This window comes from Cyprinus carpio, chromosome B7 (assembly GCF_018340385.1).
Source record: "Cyprinus carpio isolate SPL01 chromosome B7, ASM1834038v1, whole genome shotgun sequence".
Lineage (NCBI taxonomy): Eukaryota > Metazoa > Chordata > Actinopteri > Cypriniformes > Cyprinidae > Cyprinus > Cyprinus carpio.
Genome location: NC_056603.1, coordinates 43,392,483 through 43,410,358, shown reverse-complemented (window position 1 = coordinate 43,410,358; position 17,876 = coordinate 43,392,483). Strand labels below are relative to the sequence as shown.

The following is a 17,876-nucleotide window of genomic DNA, read 5'->3' as shown; positions in this document are numbered from 1 at the left end:
GAAGTTCTGTTAATTATTATTATTATTATTTAATAATAATAATAATAATAATAATAATAATAAATTAAAATAAATAATTTGTAACACCAACAGATTCACAAAATGTTTGTTATATTTAGCCAGCCAATAACAGCATCTAAATACTAACACAAATTTAGAGCCCAACAAATAATAATGTTTTTATTAATCAAACAAACCATTTGTCCAAAATCAACCTGAAAATCAATGAAAATCTGACCTATGTTTTGTAAACATTCCACAATAGAAGCTGCTCGATGTTGCCACCTTGGGGCAGCAGTGTGTCAGAAACACCTGGAGTCCTGGGGTCATGGACGAGGAGATAGTTTGGCTACAAAATACTAGGATTTATCCAATTAAGCATATTTTGGACAGATCAACGCTGAATATTTCATACCTGTAAAATTTATGGACTGAAACAATTATACACAAGTATATTATCATGTTTATCACGACACTGCACACCTCGGATCACTTCCTCCTCACTCTTAACCTCAACATGGTCCCTGACACAACACATACCCCTCCACATGTCATCTTTTGACGTAACCTACGCTCAATCTCACCCTCCCGGCTATCTGTATGGAAGCCTGTTCCCGCCACTTTGAGAAAAAATATAATTCTGTAAGTCATAATAATACGATACTTTCTCGTAATTATGCCTTAGTATCTCATAATAATGAGAAACTTTCACATAATTATGAGTTAATATATTATAATATTCTGGAGAATACTCAAAATAATGAGAAACTTCTTCATATTGACCTAACATCTCATAATAACAAGAAACTTTCTTTTGAAATAATGAGAAACTTTCTGGTAATAATGAGAAACTTTCTTATAATAATGATTTAACATCTCGTAATAACAAAAAACTTTCTTGAGATAATGAGAAACTTTTTCATAATAATGAGAAACTTTCTCATAATAAAGACAACATCTCAATAACAAGAAACTTTTTTTTTAAATAATGCTAAACTTTCTTGTAATAATGACTTAACCTTTCGTAATAACAAGAAACTATCTCGAAATAATAAGACCATTTCTCGTAATAATGACTTAACATCTCATAATAATGACAACATTTTGTAATAACAAGAAACTTTCTCAAAATAATGACTGAACACCTTGTAATAATAAAAAAAAACTTTCTCGTAATTACGAAAAACTTTCTTGAAATAATGACTTAACATCTTGTGATAACGAGAAACTTTCGTGTCATAATGACTTATTTTCTCAAAATAATGAGAAACATTCTCAAAATAATGACTAATTGACGTGCAACGCAAGAGTGACGGCATGTTAGCAACATCTGTTGGTCTCACACACACACACACACACACAAACACACACACACACAATTTTGTGAATTGTGGGGACATTCCATAGGCATAATGGTTTTTATACTTTACAAACTGTATGTGCTATTGCCCTACACCAACCCTACACCTAACCCTACCGCTTATAGGAAATTTTGCGCATTTTTACTTTCTCCAAAAAACTTATTCTTTATAATTTATAAGCGTTTTGAAAAAATGGGGACATGGATTATGTCCTCATAAGTCACCCTCTCCTTGTAATACCTGTGTCATACCCATGACATTATACAAAGTTGTATCCTGTAACCCCACTACTTAAGAAACCCACCCTTAGTAGATCTTGAACGAGCTGTGTTCAACCAAGTCTCTGCCTTTCTCACACAGAACAACCTCCTAAACAGCAAGAGCAGATTCCAAATCTTTAATACTTATCTTGCTGGATCTCTCTGCTGCTTTTGACATGGTTAACCACCAGTTCATCCTGTCAACCCTATTGGCAAAGGGCATCTCAGGAACCGCACTGCAGTGGTTTGAGTCTTACCTCTCAGATAGGACTTCAAGATATGTCCAAGTCGCAATACGTATCTAGCTACTGGGGTGCCTCAGGGCTAAGTTCTTGGACCACTTCTCTTCTCTGTCTACATGGCATCACTAGGTTCTGTCATTCAGAAACATGGCTTTTCATACCATTGCTATGCTGATGACACTCAGCTCTACCTCTCATTCCATCCTGATGATCCGACAGTAGCTGCTCGCATCTCAGCTTGTCTAACAGGCATTTCTTGCTGGATGAAGGACCATCACCTTCAACTCAACCTTGCCAAGACAGAACTGCTTGTGGTTCCTTCTAACCCATTGTTTCATCACAATTTCACAATCCGGTTAGGCACATAAATCATAACTCCTTCATAAACAGCCAGAAACTGAATTATGAATGATGATCAGCTGACTTTCTCAGTTTACATGGCTAAAACTGCCCGGTCCTGCATATTCGGTTTATTTATAGCAAAAAAGGCCTCTAACACTAGGTTTCTATTCTGTTTTCTTTTTATTTATTATATTATAAAAACATTTAAAAAAAAAACTTGCCACGTGTACTACGTTAAGCTAATTGAGACTTGTTATAGCACTTGCATATCATTGCTCTTTTGTTGATTTTGATTGCTTCCATTGTCCTCATTTGTAAGTTGCTTTGGATAAAAGTGTCTGCTTAATCACTAAATGTAATGTAAATATGTTTTTTTTTTTATCACTGTATTTACTCAAGATTATTTTGGTAGGACTTATAGGCATATATAACAGAAAACTGAGGTGACATTTATGTATTTGAGGTGCTGTTTTATTTATCAGAATCACATTTTTTTGGAATGTAAAAAACAATACATAATGCAGTATTATTAGGAAAAAAACATATAGCCTTTAATAAGAAGAAGTGGAATCTTGATTTGTAAACCAACTTAATGGTATAAATGTAATGTGATAAAAGAGAAGCAACTTGAGCGTCACTACTCAGGATTTTCTCCGGTACTAAATCTTCCCACCTTGTGTTTGATGTATCAATGTTTATGCGTGTTATTTTTTTAATTTTATTTATTTTTTTGTTTGTTTGTTTATTTTTCTTTGTCTGTCTTTCTGTCTTCTGGTCTCAAAACTTTTCAGCTTCTTCGTCCAAATAGGTACTGATTCTCCCATTGTGTCCACTGGTAAAGCACAGCCATTTTTGTCGAATTTGTGCTCTTCTAGTCGGCAAACAACACTACGCTTCTAGCATATTTTCAGAGTCGGTGCAGCAGCCAATGAGCGAGAGAATTTATATCGGTACATATCAATTTCTGTCAGTGTCTGCTGTCTTTTTAGAATTATTCCAGAAGGCATCCCAGCTGAAAAAAAGAGTACACTTCCACAATGTCCTTAAAGTGCTCTATTTTTACACACTTATTTTGTACTTAATATGCTAAAAATGATTCTTAAGTACTTTCTAAGATAAACTTAAGATCATCTAAGTGTACTGAACTGTGCTATTTTGGGACACCATGAATATTAACTAAAATGTGCTTAACACTCACTTTGCATTAAAAAAAAGGTATTTAGTCACCACTTTTAGTACACTTGAGTGTACTAGTGTATGAAAGATGGTTCAAGTTTACTACAAGTGGTAACTAAATACTTTTTTTTTTTAATACAAAGAGAGAATGTTTAAAGCACATTTTAGTTTATATCATGGTCTCCCAAAATAGCATAGTACTAAAGAATCATTTTTAGTATATTAAGTACAAACTTAGTGTGCGGAAATAGAGCACTTTAAGTATATTATGGAAGTGCACTTTTTTTTCACCTGGGATAAGCTCCTCCTGTATTCTCGCCATGGGAACCTTGTGATGTATAAAAGTCCTGATGACTTGTCACCAAATTTGTGCAAATATCAGCACTGAGAATCCTCATTTAACTTTAAGTCCATATTTAATGGAAAAATGCTGACACTGAATCTCCTGCTGATCTCAGACATTACAGCAGAAAGTTCATGTTCTAGCACATCAGCTAGGAGGTGGAAATCATCGACAGCATCATGTTTGACATCGCTGAGGTCTATTTCAGAGAAGAACAGCATATCTGAGAGCTGATGTGTAAAATGCTTCAACCACAAGCCAGCATCAACACATTTCTTGTGAAAATAATCAGTAGATCCATGCGCTTTTTCCACGAGGTTCTGCTCCAGTAATTCAATATTCTCCTTCAACTTGGGTAAAACACTGACAGTGAAATTATCAGTGATGTATTGACTGACTTGATTTCCAATCTCTGATTTTGTGTGATTGTAGTACATGTATGCAGAAAAATTCTCATTTTCTGCCAGTGTTGCCAGGATGTGTTTCTCCAGATTTGACCTGTTTTCATTCAGTGATGGACAGTTTATTTTCATTTCATCTGCCAGGTCAGTTGCAGTCTTCTTGTAGACGCTCTGCTCAATGGACTCTTTGAGTTTTTGACAGATGTTCTGACCGAAAACAGCAGCAGATGCAGCTTCATGACAGTATTTTTGGAAAACTCTATAGTACTCTGATCTCTTCTCCTCAACATACCTTCCAGGGTCACTGTGTCGGTCAGTGATCGTCATGTTTATGCTCTTACAGATGGAATAAACCAAATCCATGACGAATTCCTCCATGAAAACATATTTCACTGGCCCTTCCTGATATTTGGTTATTGTCTCAATGATATAATGTGTGACTTTTTGAACGCAGCTGATGTGGTAACCCATCTTTGAAATGTTGAACGACTGAAACATAACGTCTGCCTGCTGACCGATATCACTGAGGAACTTTCTTACTGGAGCGTCATCCTTTGCAGACAGTTTTTTGAGAGATGTTTGAGCCACTCGAATGCCTTTTTTTGAGGGCTTTTTGAAAATAGCACACTCAGAATAACTCGTCATGGTGAAAATATTGTTGTACCCATTGCTTTGTTTCAACTGATATACAGGAGAACTTTTATAGATGTCACCGAGGATGAGATTCACATCTCTCATGATGTCCATGTTTTTGAGCCAATGATTGTTTCTGATGAGCTTCATTACACACTTTTCCCAAAACCAGTCAAACTCTTTCTTCAGAGTTTTTTCATCTTTTGCTTTGTCTTTGAGTTTCAGGGCGAGTTCTTTGCTCTTTTCATAGACAGTGTTTTTAGGATTATTCCAGGGATCATAAGGCTTCAGGTTTCGCTGCTGAAGAATCTCATTCAATTTCTGCTTCGATTCTCTGATGATGTTTTGCTGAAACACTTGGAGTTGGATTTCAAAAGATGTTTTCCACTGAATCAGTATATCTGCATCTCTGTCATTCTCAAAGAATTGTGACATTGATTTTTCCAATTCTTCACTCGCCCCCTTCAGTTCTCTTTGAAGATCAGTTTCCTCAAACTCATGAATGCCTTCATTTTCTATTTGCTTGAGTATTTTGATCTCAGTTTCCTTCATGGCGCTGTAAAGACTCCAGGACCATTTCCTGTATTCGGCCTCCAGTTTTCTGTAGGCTGCAACCTTTGGGAATTGAAACCAACACAAATCATTCAGTAAAGGAAGAGTTATTACTATTGAAAGCTCTATTACTAACAGAACAAAAGGTTCATTAACACTCACCTGTCGTGACGCATCAATTTCAGAGGAGATCTTCATCTCCTCTTTCTCTCTTTCATATACATTTCTCCACTTCACTTCTTCCTCAATTTGTCTTTTTTGCTCATCTTGATACTGTTCTTTGAGGAGTTTCAGGATTTCATCAAAAGACTTTTGTTCATTTTCTCTTACGTTTCTTTCTTCATTCAGTCTCTTCTCAAAATCCTCTAGTTGGCTTTGTCTCTCTCTTACTATTCTCTCTTTTTCCCTGATTATTTCCTCCATTTCAATTTGGAGTCTCTGGTACCTTTCATCTAAAGCCTGTTTTAATTTCTCATCTTCTTCTTCTTTTCTCATCTGTTCCTCTAGTTTCTGCCTCTCCCAATGCTCTCGTTCTCTTCCCATCTCTATTTTATATTGTTCTTCTCTCTCATTAATCTGATTTTCTTTTCTCTCTCTCTCTTTCTCATGATACTGTCTGTCATTCTCTATTCTGTTCATCAATCTGTCAATTTCTTTGTCGTATTTGGTCTGTAGATTGTCTTTTTCTTGTCTCCTGTCCTCAATTTCATCTCTAAACATCTCTCGTTCTCTTTTCATCTCATCTTTCATCTGCATCTCCTGTTCCTCGGCTTCTCTTTTATATCTTTCTTCTGTCTCTCTAAAGTCTTCTTCTCGTTTCTTCAGCTCTCTGTCATGATTCTGTCTTTCTTCCTCTATCATCCTCTTCATTTTCTTTTTCTCTTCTTCTAGTTTCTTCATCAGTTCTTCTCTTTCTCGGTTCAATTGGTCCACTCTCTCCATCAGGATCTTCATCTGTTGTTCTTGTTTTTCTCTTTCCATCTGTCTGAACATCTTACATGAGTAGAAACTCCCTCCATTTGCTGCCACCATGTTGTCTATCTTCTCCAGTAGATCAGACACCTGTGTTCGGTCTCCAGTCTGATTATTATTATTGAACACATGACATCTGTTTCCACAAGCTTCTATAAAGTTCATCAAAGAAGATCCAGGTTTTCCCAAACACTGATCAAGGGTTTTGTCCTTCAGATAATCTCCTCTGGTGAAGAGCACTATGGTGAACACTAAAGAGTGTTCACCAAACGTCTCCTGGATGATCTTTACAGTGGTTGCCTCCTCTTGAGTGAATCTTTGTCCTAAATTGAGCACAATGATGAACACATGTGGTCCAGGCAGGATCATGGAGATGCAGTTGCTGATTTCCCTCTGGATCTCCTCATTACTCAGTTCAGTGTCAAACAGTCCTGGAGTGTCGATCACAGTAACATGTCGGCCATTGATGTCAGATGATTCTCTCCGACACTCTTTAGTAACTGACTCTTGACAAGTTTCTGCTTTAAACGCAACTCTTCCTAAGATGGTGTTTCCTGTTGCACTTTTCCCAACTCCAGTTTTTCCCAGCAGCACAATCCTCAAATCATCTTCAATCTCTGAGTGACCTGAAAATAAGGAAATGCTTATATTAAATTAGGGATGTAATGGTTTAAGTTTCTAATGGTTCAGTATGTATTGTGGTTTGTTAGAACTGAGATTAATCATGGTACAAATGCATACCTAACCAAGGGACATGAATGTTACTTTCCGTTACGATAATAAGCGGAGCAATCCCTATCTAAATGGTCTTTCATGTTGCATAAAACATGCTTATGGGGAATCAGTCCTATAGCACCATGCTAAAAATATGCACAGAATGAAAAAACACACCGCAAGCCCAGCGCCAGGGCAGACATAGTGAGGGTCCTATGGAAACATGAGCTAGTAAGGGTACAATAAGCCCAGGATCAACAAAATACAGGCCACAAGGCTGGGGTCCTCAACAACAAGAATCATGTCCTCTTAACAGGGGAGCAGGATGACAAGGTGGACAGAATCCATGCCTGAAGGGCAGGGACATCCAGATTAAAAACCTAGCGAAGTTAGACAACAAGCACCAGAGAGCTGCTTCACAGATATCTCTGATAGAGACTCCGCTGGACCAAACCCAGGAGGGAGCCATTCCTCTGGTGGAGTGGGCCCTCACTCCAATAGGACAATGTGAGCCCACTGAGGCGTAAGTCAAGGCTATAGTATCAACTATCTAGTGGAACTGTCTTAGCTTTGTAACTGGCAGCCCTTCTGAACAGCTGCCGAAGGATACAATGAGATGCTTTGACTGTCTAAAATGGTTAGAGCTAAAGACTGTAAAGGCTCAGACCAGGCAGAGGAAATTAGGATCCTGCTTATCCTCTGAGTTAGGAAGTGCTAAAAGGGTAATAAGCTCTGGGATATTAACTCAGGGTACCACATCTGGTCCTGCCAGAGTGGGGCCACAACCTCCTTGATTTGTCTGATGACCTGAAGGAGCAGGGCAATTGGAGAGAAGGCATACAAGCTGGGAGTGCTGGGACAGTCATTAGCCAGAGTATTTTACTCCTTCGAGAAAAATGTTGGACAGAGAGAGTTGTCTTCTGAGCCAAAGAGGTCCACCTCTGCCCTCCTGGAGACATTCCAGATTGCCTGAACCACTTGGGGGTGTGGTCTCCATTCCCCTGGAGACACATTGCCCTGGGATGGCATGTCTGCTCCTTGGTTCAGCCTGCCCGGATGTTGGTAGGTTTACGTACATCGCAGTCACTGCACTAACCTTTATTTTACATAGAGACACAGGTGTATATCTTTAGTAAAGCAGCGCGGAAAGCATCTTCTGAGACATGGCGTAGCTGGTATAAACACAAAAATTGACGAGCGGCTGCGATCAGCTCCGGTGGCCGTGTTGGAACCATAATGCACTGCAGACGTGTGCAGTATAAATAAGGGGTTATCCAAGCATCAGATGAAGAGCTTTTAGGCTCAAAAAGTCACCTGTGGTGAGAACATAAATTTTGTATTTTTATTTTGGAGCTGTGGTGTGCCAACTTTGCTCTTCCTGTTTTTAATGTAAAACCTGTAAGAAACCCCAATAAAATCTATAGGATACCATTAGACCACTGAGAGGGTTCAAAAACAATATTACAGTTTTTCTTGATTGATAACACACAACTCATGAAACAATTCACATTTTTCTATAAACTATAAACACAATCTCAAAACTACACACAACTTGTGCAAACTTCAAACTTCTAGGTCAAAGTCAAACATTATGTCAGAATCTAATCTCTGGCCTCAGAATGACCCGTCAAATAAACAGACTATGTTCCTGCCTACAGACCACTAGTGAGACCAATTCAAAACACTGTTACAAAAACCTCCTTTTGGGAAACAGGAATTATTTTGCTAGTCAATGACTGTTACAGTATACAGCATAAATAGAGGGGTGCAGATACAGTAAAATTCAGCATTAAACTGCAAGAAAAGTTTACTTTCGTTACACTACTGTAAAGAGATCTTACAGTAAATGAAAAGCATTACAAGAGAAAAGCTCAAAGACCAAAAAACTGATTATACAGTAAACACATACCGGAATATACTGTCAGTTACTTTACAGAAATAAATAATGAATGAATAAATAAATAAATTCATTCATTCATTCAGCATCCTCTGCCAATTTACATTACAGTATTGGTAGTATCCTTATTTGTTATAGCAGTTTCTTAGTCTTCTGACAAAAGACTTCTCTGCCTCCCCTAGACAGTCGTCTCTCAGTTCTGCACAAATACAGTACATACTTGGCTACAAATCAATTCAACAGTAATGAGTTTCAGGGTGTACAACATGTGTTACAGTATTTACTGTACATTGTAATAATGAAAGTTCTCTCTTCTGAAGTACTGCTGCTGTGTACTACAGTTATATTGTATGTGTAAGTAGTATTGAAACCCTGTTGATGAGCCTGTAGGCCAACTTCCCTCATAGTCAGTCCATGCAGATGAACATGTTCAACTATAGTGCTTTGTATTTCATCAGGAGCAAATGACCTTTGACCTCATCCCCATTATTTTTATTTTCCCTTCCTATTCCTCTTTGTCTCCCACTACCAGGATTAATTTCTCAAAACACATAATCAGCTGTGCTCTTGTTCATATCATCCTGAGATTCTGACCTGTGTGTCATCAGTTTTGCTACTGAATGTTCACACATGGATAAATGTGTACTAGTTGTGTTAATTTTGTGATTCTTGAGGAAGTTATATTGTGCGTTTGGGTTTTCTAACTTAAAACATGGTTAAACCTGTGCAAAATTATGCCGTTCTTGTGTAGAGTTTTGGAGAAAACACTAAGCAGATTGGAGCGTGTGTGAAAGCAGGTGAAATGTGTTCAAAGTTTTTGTTTCGAGAACTATATGAATGGTTTGGAAAATTGGGCCAAATTAATCAGTAATAGTGTTTTAGCAATTGAGAAAAACTGTAGTAAATAATATCAAATAAAATCTAAAATAAATATTATTAATAATATAAATAATATTACTAATATTAATGTTAATGATATAAATATACTAATATAATAATATTAATGATAATAATCGTACTCGGTTACTTAACGTAACCTCAGTTCCCTGAGATAAGGGAACGTGCACTGCGTCTTGCTAGATGCCTTTTTTCTCCTGAACTGAAGCTTTTTTCAATCATGCAGTGTATTAAAAAATGAACCAATGGCTAGGCAGCAGAGCTGCACAAGCCTAAGGTGATGAACCCCGCCAAGCCTGCCAAAGCCTGCCAGAATGGGCGGGGCTTTCTGGCTATATAAGCAGGCATTTGCCACAGGATTCTCAGGTTACTTCGACTGAAGCGACGACTGAGTCGTGCAACTACATAGCAAGGGTAGCAATGCAGTACTCATTCCCGTATCTCAGGGAACCGAGGTTATATTAAGTAACCGAGTATGTTCCCTTTAGATACTACACTCGTACTGTGTCTTGCTAGACACATATGGGAACAGTACAATCTTGTGGTGCTAATGTAGTGGAACAACTAAGATATCAAACTTCCATAAGCAATCCATTGCCATTGAGAAGTTAACCATAATCCAAGGCTAACACGGGTTAAGTTCCTTGAGGTCACACCCGGCCTTGGTTAATTGTTCCAAAGTCCTCCTGTCACTTCGACACCCACAGGCCGAGAGGTGACAGGTGAACTGATGCCAAAGAGCTTCAGCGTGATATGGTCAAGGGCTCTCTGCCAGATTTGTTTACGCATCGCATGTCACTTAAGCGGAAAGGACTTCTAGGTTATACAACCTTGCAAATGTGGACACCAATCCCAGCCCGCCACCTCACAAATATCAACAATGGACACACCACTGGGCCATGCCCAAGACGAGGCGATGCCTCTAGTTGAGCGGGCCCGTACTCCAATAGGGCATTGAAGGCCCAAGGAAGAGTCTGTTAGCGAGATGGGAGTCCATCCATCTATCCATCTAGAGAGTCAGGGAGCCCTCTGGTGCGGTTACCGAAGCAGATAAAAAGTTGTTCCGACTGTCTATAGGGGGCCAGCAGCAGCATCTGCTCTGATCTACATAGGAAGATAAAGCCGCTCGATGTAAAGAGGGGCATTGATCTTTACGTGTGAAACACGGATCGAAGCGCAATGGGGAGATCGAGTACGCAGGCTCTGTGTTGCCGTAAGATTGCTCAGACCTGATTGCTTAGTTCCCAAGCTTCGCCATTTCTCTTCCAAGGCTTGCTGAGAGAGGAAAAATGTAAGAGTGGGGCTGTTCAGTGAAAAGCGGTCCGCGAGTGGAGAAGAGCGAGACTCATGCTCGAGTGAACATTCTGTCTCAGTAACCGTGCAGCTCACTGGCCTTCTGCTGCGTATCCGAGTGCAACGGAGAGAGAGCACGCAGGCACAATGCCAGCATGAGATCAGTCAGACTGATTGCTTATTCCCTAACTCTGCTGTTTCTCTCTCCGAGGCTCGTTGAGAGAGGAGAAACAGTCGGGTGGGGCTTTTTTCTGTGAAAGATGGTCTGCGGGTGGAGAAGAGCGACATTCATGCTCGAGAGAGCATTTTGTCTCAGTAAGTGCGCAGCTCACTGCCCTTCTGCGCCAGATCTGAGTGCAACAGGGAGAGCGAGCACGTGGGTACAGTGCCTGCATGCGATGGCTCTGACCCGGTTGCTAAGCTTCCTTGACTCTGTTGCTTCTCTCTCCAAGGCTCTTTGAAACTGGAGAAACGGGAGAGCAGGGCTGCCTCCAGTGGAGGCGGTCTACGAGTGGAGAAGAGTGAGACTCATGCTCGAGTGAGCATTCCATTTCAGTAAACGAGCAGTCTCTTTTTTAATACACTGCCAAACCACTGGCCGTGCAGTTTCACTGCGTGATTGAAAAAGGCAAAATTCCATTACAAAAAAGCCTCTATCAAGACACACTACTACCAAGATGCAGTACGAGTGTAGTATCGAAAGGGAACTGTGTTTTAAAAGGTTATTTATAACACTTTTAAGGTCCACATTCAAAGCATTGCTCTTAATGGAACCTTATAAAAAGGGTTCCACTATTGTTACAAGCCAAAGAACCCTTTTCTGCTGCTATTTAGAGCCATTTGAGTAATTCCATAGAATAACCATTTTTTGTTCCTCAAAGAACCATTCAGTGAACCTTTTAAGTTTTTTCTTAGTGCGAAGAACATTTAACAAAATCTAAAGGACCTACAGTAAAACCGCTTATTATTGTAGTTCATTTATCACAAGAAACATCACATACAGTAGTGTCACACTCACATCTTGTTCTGGCCTGTTGGTTTGTTGTGAAATACTGTGAACCTTCAGTGCAAACCAAGTGACGTCCAGCATTCGTTTGCACGATGTCCTCAAACGTCTGCAGAAGATCGTCAGGAGAACTGCTCCTCTGAAGACTAAAGTGTCTGTTGAAGCATTTCTGAATGATTTTCTGTAGAATGTCATTAGTTTCATTGCTCTCTTGTGTGGTGAGCACCATGGTGTGTTGAAAACCCTGCTCAGCACCCAGCACCTTCTTCACACGCTCTTCATCTTCTGTCGAACACTGATTAGGGTTAAGGACAAGAACGATCACGTGAGGTCCTGGATCAGACAGATACACACTCTCTCTCGCTGTCTGTGTGAGCTGATGATCTGAGATGTTTGTCTGGAGCAGCTGAGGACTGTTGATGAGCATCACATGTCTGTCTTTCACTCTTCCTCTGACTCTCTCTACAACATCTGGAGGAGCTTTATCGTCAAACGCTGCTCTTCCTAATATGAAGTTTCCCACGTCACTGTTTTCTGACACGCTCTTCCCCAGAAGAACAATCCTCAGATTGCTCACTGAAACACAAAACTCATGTTAGGATGCAAAGATATTGATCTCAATCTAAGATCACATTGTTGAACAAACCAGCAGAAAGAAAGAAATCTTAGAATGATTCTCTGTGAAATGCTAGAAAATGTAATTACAAAATACAGTAATTTTAAACACTTCATAAACTATAGCATAGTTTCATTCATTAACTTATAATCAGTCTGCAATGGTCATATGTCTGGTCTTTGTTTGTTGAATAGATGTCTACTATTTACACATCTTAACAAATCATTTATTATTTGTTCATGTTTTTGCAGTACCCAATCTAAAGTGGAAATTATTTATCATTTGTAAAAGTTACTAATCATTTAGTATCTTTATGGGCACTGGACTTTATCTGCTGTCCAATGTTTGTGTAAAGGGTGGTTAGTTACTGTAGTTTAGCAAAATGTTGTTATTGCCTCAACATTTATATTACAATACTGTATATAATTAAACAGAATTATCCTTGAATCATACATCAACAAGAGAAAACAAATCAGATTTTCAAGAAAATACTTGTTCAATAGTAATCAAATTGTAGAATTCTGTTCAAATCATTTGTACAGGTGCATCTCAATAAAATAGAATGTTGTGGAAAAGTTCATTTATTTCAGTAATTCAACTCAAATTGTGAAACTCATGTATTAAATAAATTAAATGCACACAGACTGAAGTAGTTTAAGTCTTTGGTTCTTTTAAATGTGATGATTTTGGCTCACATTTAACAAAACCCCACCAATTCACTATCTCAACAAATTAGAATACTTCATAAGACCAATAAAAAAAAAAAACTTTCTGGAAAGTATGTTCATTTACTGTACATGTACTCAATACTTGGTAGGGGCTCCTTTTGCTTTAATTACTGCCTCAATTCGGCGTGGCATGGAGGTGATCAGTTTGTGGCACTGCTGAGGTGGTATGGAAGCCCAGGTTTCTTTGACAGTGGCCTTCAGCTCATCTGCATTTTTTTGTTCTCTTTTTCTCATTTTCCTCTTGACAATACCTCATAGATTCTCTCTGGGGTTCAGGTCTGGTGAGTTTGCTGGCCAGTCAAGCACACCAACACCATGGTCATTTAACCAACTTTTGGTGCTTTTGGCAGTGTGGGCAGATGCCAAATCCTTCTGGAAAATGAAATCAGCATCTTCAAAAAGCTGATCAGCAGAATGAAGTGCTTAAAAATTTCTTGGTAAATGGGTGCAGTGACTTTGGTTTTCAAAAAACACAATGGACCAACACCAGCAGATGACATTGCACTCCAAATCATCACAGACTGTGGAAACTTAACACTGGACTTCAAGCAACTTGGGCTATGAGCTTCTCCACCCTTCCTCCAGACTCTAGGACCTTGGTTTCCAAATCAAATACAAAACTTGCTCTCATCTGAAAAGAGGACTTTGGACCACTGGGCAACAGTCCAGTTCTTCTTCTCCTTAGCCCAGGTAAGACGCCTCTGTCTGTGGTTCAGGAGTGGCTTAACAAGAGGAGTAAGACAACTGTAGCCAAATTCCTTGACACGTCTGTGTGTGGTGGCTCTTGATGCCTTGACCCCAGCCTCAGTCCATTCCTTGTGAAGTTAACTCAAATTCTTGAATCGATTTTGCTTGACAATCCTCATAAGGCTGCGGTTCTCTCGGTTGGTTGTGCATCTTTTTCTTCCACACTTTTTTCCTTCCACTCAACTTTCTGTTAACATGCTTGGATACAGCACTCTGTGAACAGCCAGCTTCTTTGGCAATGAATGTTTGTGGCTTACCCTCCTTGTGAAGGGTGTCCATGATTGTCTTCTGGAGAACTGTCAGATCAGCAGTCTTCCTCATGATTGTGTAGCCTAGTGAACCAAACTGAGAGACCATTTTGAAGGCTCAGGAAACCTTTGCAGGTGTTTTGAGTTGATAAGCTGATTGGCATGTCACCATATTATAATTTGTTGAAATGAATTGGTGGGTTTTTGTTAAATGTTAGCCAAAATCATCACAATTAAAACAACCAAAGACTTAAACTACTTCAGTCTGTGTGCATTGAATTTATTTAATACATGAGTTTCACAATTTGAGTTGAATTACTGAAATAAATGAACTTTTCCACGACATTCTAATTTATTAAGATGCACCTGTTGAAAAGTTTGAGAAGTTTATTGACATTTGCAAGCATATTAATTTGTATGAAATAATCTGATAATCTTTAAATAATGCTTAATATATTTCATAGTAAACATTAACAAGTACATATCTCAGATTTCTAGCTATTTTAATATATGAATGATCTGTTAAGCATTATATGATGTCTGTTAATGTCTCTCTCTCTCTCACTACAGTGTGTGAGCAGAATAAATAGAGATAGATAGATCAGTGATAGATCAGTAAAAAGTCTGATACTGTAGAAGTGATCAGTGCTTAGAAGAAATCAGTTTAATCCGTCACCTGTGCTGAACATGATGATCAGTCTTTTCTTTATTCTTCATCTGATCATGTCTGACTCCTGTCCAAAGAGATTCAACAGTTCATTTCGCCACTGTGTTCCTGAAGTCACTTTACACATGAAATATGTCGCTCACAAATTAAATAGTAAGAGTCCAAATATATGTGTTAAACTGTTTGATACTTAACTTTTACTTCTATATGCAGAACTTATGAAGCAATTCATGCATCATGTTCATGTTTCTGCGTATGTGAACATAAACTGAACAACTTCACATCATCAAATATTTCTAAAAACAAGATTCAAGATTCAAGATTCAAGATTTTTATTTGTCACATACACAATTATATAGAGCATATATAACCAGCAGTGAAATGTGAGTCAGGTACGCTCCATGGACATTGCAATTATTAAAGAATACAACACAGATGAAAATATACATAAATATAGCTATGAAAGAATGAAATAAAAGTAAACAATAAAAATATAAGAATAAAATATAAAATATATAAAGAGATGTATACTGTAGAATTAAATATATAGTGGAAAATAATGTGCATGAAAGTAAACTGTAGTCTTAAATAATGAGATACACAGGAATGTACAAGAGGCAAATGTGCAAACAGGTTGACACTTTCAGTATGTCAATGTGAGGTAGTGAATGATGAATATCTTACCGATAAAGTGAATATTAAGTGGAGACATGAAGATGTTAAGAGGCTGGTTTTGAGTTTAGGAGCCTGATGGCCTGGGGGAAGAAACTCCTCCTAAGTCTCTCAGTTTTTGACATCAGGCTACGGAAACGCTTACCAGATGGCAGCAAAGTGAAAAGATGGTTACTGGGGTGAATGGAGTCCTTGATTATTTTAACAGCTCTGCTTTTGCAGCGTTTGAGGTAGATGTCCTGCAGAGAGGGGAGAGCAGACCCTGAGATGCGCTCCGCTAAGCCAACAACTCTCTGCAGGGCTTTGCAGTCATGACTGGAGCTGTTCCCATACCACACTGATATACACTGAGTCAATACACTTTCAATGGCCCCTGAATAGAAAGTTTTCAGGATTGCAGGTGAAACCCTGAATTTTCTCAGCTGTCTCAGATGGTACAGTCTTTGCCTGGCTTTATTAACCTGTGTTTGAATGTGTGTAGTCCAAGTCAGGTCCTCGGAGATGTTTACACCGAGGTACTTGAAGCTGCTCACCCTCTCCACAGGGGTCCCGCTGATCATTAGAGGAGTATAGGGCTGCTGCTGTCTCTTCCTGAACAAACTTTTACAGATGGATTTTTTTTTCTGTAAAAATGAAAGTGAAACTCACTGCAGTTCACATATTTATACATTTAGCCGAAGCTTTGAAAAACTTTTCATTATTTCAAAGCAATTCATTCAAAAAGGAGCAAAAACAATTAGTCAAGAAGCCAACAATAATCATAATGCAAAATGCGAGGTTAATTTGACAACTAGAACAGTTATTAATTGCATTCATGATTAAGCTAAATTTTGTGTTGCATCTCACAAATAGATTTCATTTAACAGAGTTTTAATAAGAAAAAAAAAATAGAATATTTGAGAATTTTAGAATACCTGTACTGTATGTTGAAGGTTTCTTTCCTTACTGCGTTTATGAGAGCAAGGATAAAGCTTTATCTGCGGGCGAAGGTCTATTATACAGGTGATGGGGAAAGTTCAGTCTGAAGTTCCTGTAAGAATGAGTTATTGTGAATAAATGACCAGAACAACATCAGATAATCATCATTCAAGTCATTCAACTACCAAAACATCATAAACCAGCTGAAATGTCTTTTAATTTCTATTTCAATTCAACAGTTGTTTTCTTGTCAACGTCATAATATTTTATTGTACCATATGGATTTTAAAATATTTGCTTCATATAAATATTTCTATACTTTTTTAACAACAGGAGGCACAGCTTTTTAGAGGTCGTTTCTTGTTAATGATGTTACAGAATTCAATGATATTTTGAAACTGATGTATAAATGGTGCTTTACCTGTAAAAAGACGGAATATCGTTGCCTCTGAACAGCGCATTTTTGTATTTTGTATAATTTGCTCTGGTAATTTTATGGCAATTTACTGGGATTAGCCTACTGAGTGAAAGGAACCAATGACAACATATCACATTGAAGAAAAAAAACAAAAAAATGCAAATAATTTAATCATAAAGTTTGATAAAGTACCATATTTCAAAGTGAAATGGAATATATTTAACAATAACACAAAGATGATGATCACAAATAATAAAGACTTCACGATTATAATTCTGTTGTCCAATAAATAGTCCATAATTGTGTCAAAAAATAAATCCCCAAAAGTTTGTCTATATATATATATATATATATATATATATATATATATATATATATATATATATATATATATATATATATTTTTTTTTTTTTTTTGTGGAGACAGGTATACAGCACAGATTTGCAAAGAGTTTATGAAGAAGACAATTATTGCCCACTGCACACAAATGAAGTTTTCCACCAAAACAAAGTTTGAGGGTTTAAGGTAAGAAATAGATCACTATTGTACAATTATACTAACTGTGATGTAAAATAGAAAATGCCAAAATAATAATACATAATAAAATAATAACTAACAGTACTCAACAATGTTTTTTATAGCACACTAGTAAAACAAAATATTAGTATTAGCATTTTTATTTTGTTATAATAACTGATTATTATATCTACATATATCTATATGTAGCAGCATCAGTATGAGATGGTTATCAAATTGCAGTTCAAACTGCATT

The 17,876-nt window shown here is 37.8% G+C and overlaps 1 protein-coding gene across 1 annotated transcript; it reads right to left on the bottom strand.

Annotated features, from left to right (window-relative positions):
• Positions 1-2,658: 2,658 nt before the first annotated feature.
• LOC109075324 lies at positions 2,659-16,782 on the bottom strand. The gene is made up of 5 exons (XM_042728780.1): positions 16,682-16,782; positions 15,105-15,162; positions 12,102-12,665; positions 5,473-6,908; positions 2,659-5,373 (listed from the first exon to the last, which is right to left on the bottom strand). Exons 2-5 carry the CDS (start codon positions 15,115-15,117, stop codon positions 3,760-3,762), a joined length of 3,627 nt encoding a protein of 1,208 aa, XP_042584714.1. The 5' UTR covers positions 15,118-15,162; positions 16,682-16,782; the 3' UTR covers positions 2,659-3,759.
• Positions 16,783-17,876: the final 1,094 nt, after the last annotated feature.

Excerpts from the sequence above, each read along its gene's own strand:
- LOC109075324 (XM_042728780.1), bottom strand. Across the intron at positions 6,909-12,101 it reads CCAACAGGCCAGAACAAGAT|GTCACTCAGAGATTGAAGAT; the intron begins GTGAGTGTGACA and ends CCTTATTTTCAG. Across the intron at positions 5,374-5,472 it reads AAATTGATGCGTCACGACAG|GTTGCAGCCTACAGAAAACT; the intron begins GTGAGTGTTAAT and ends CAATTCCCAAAG.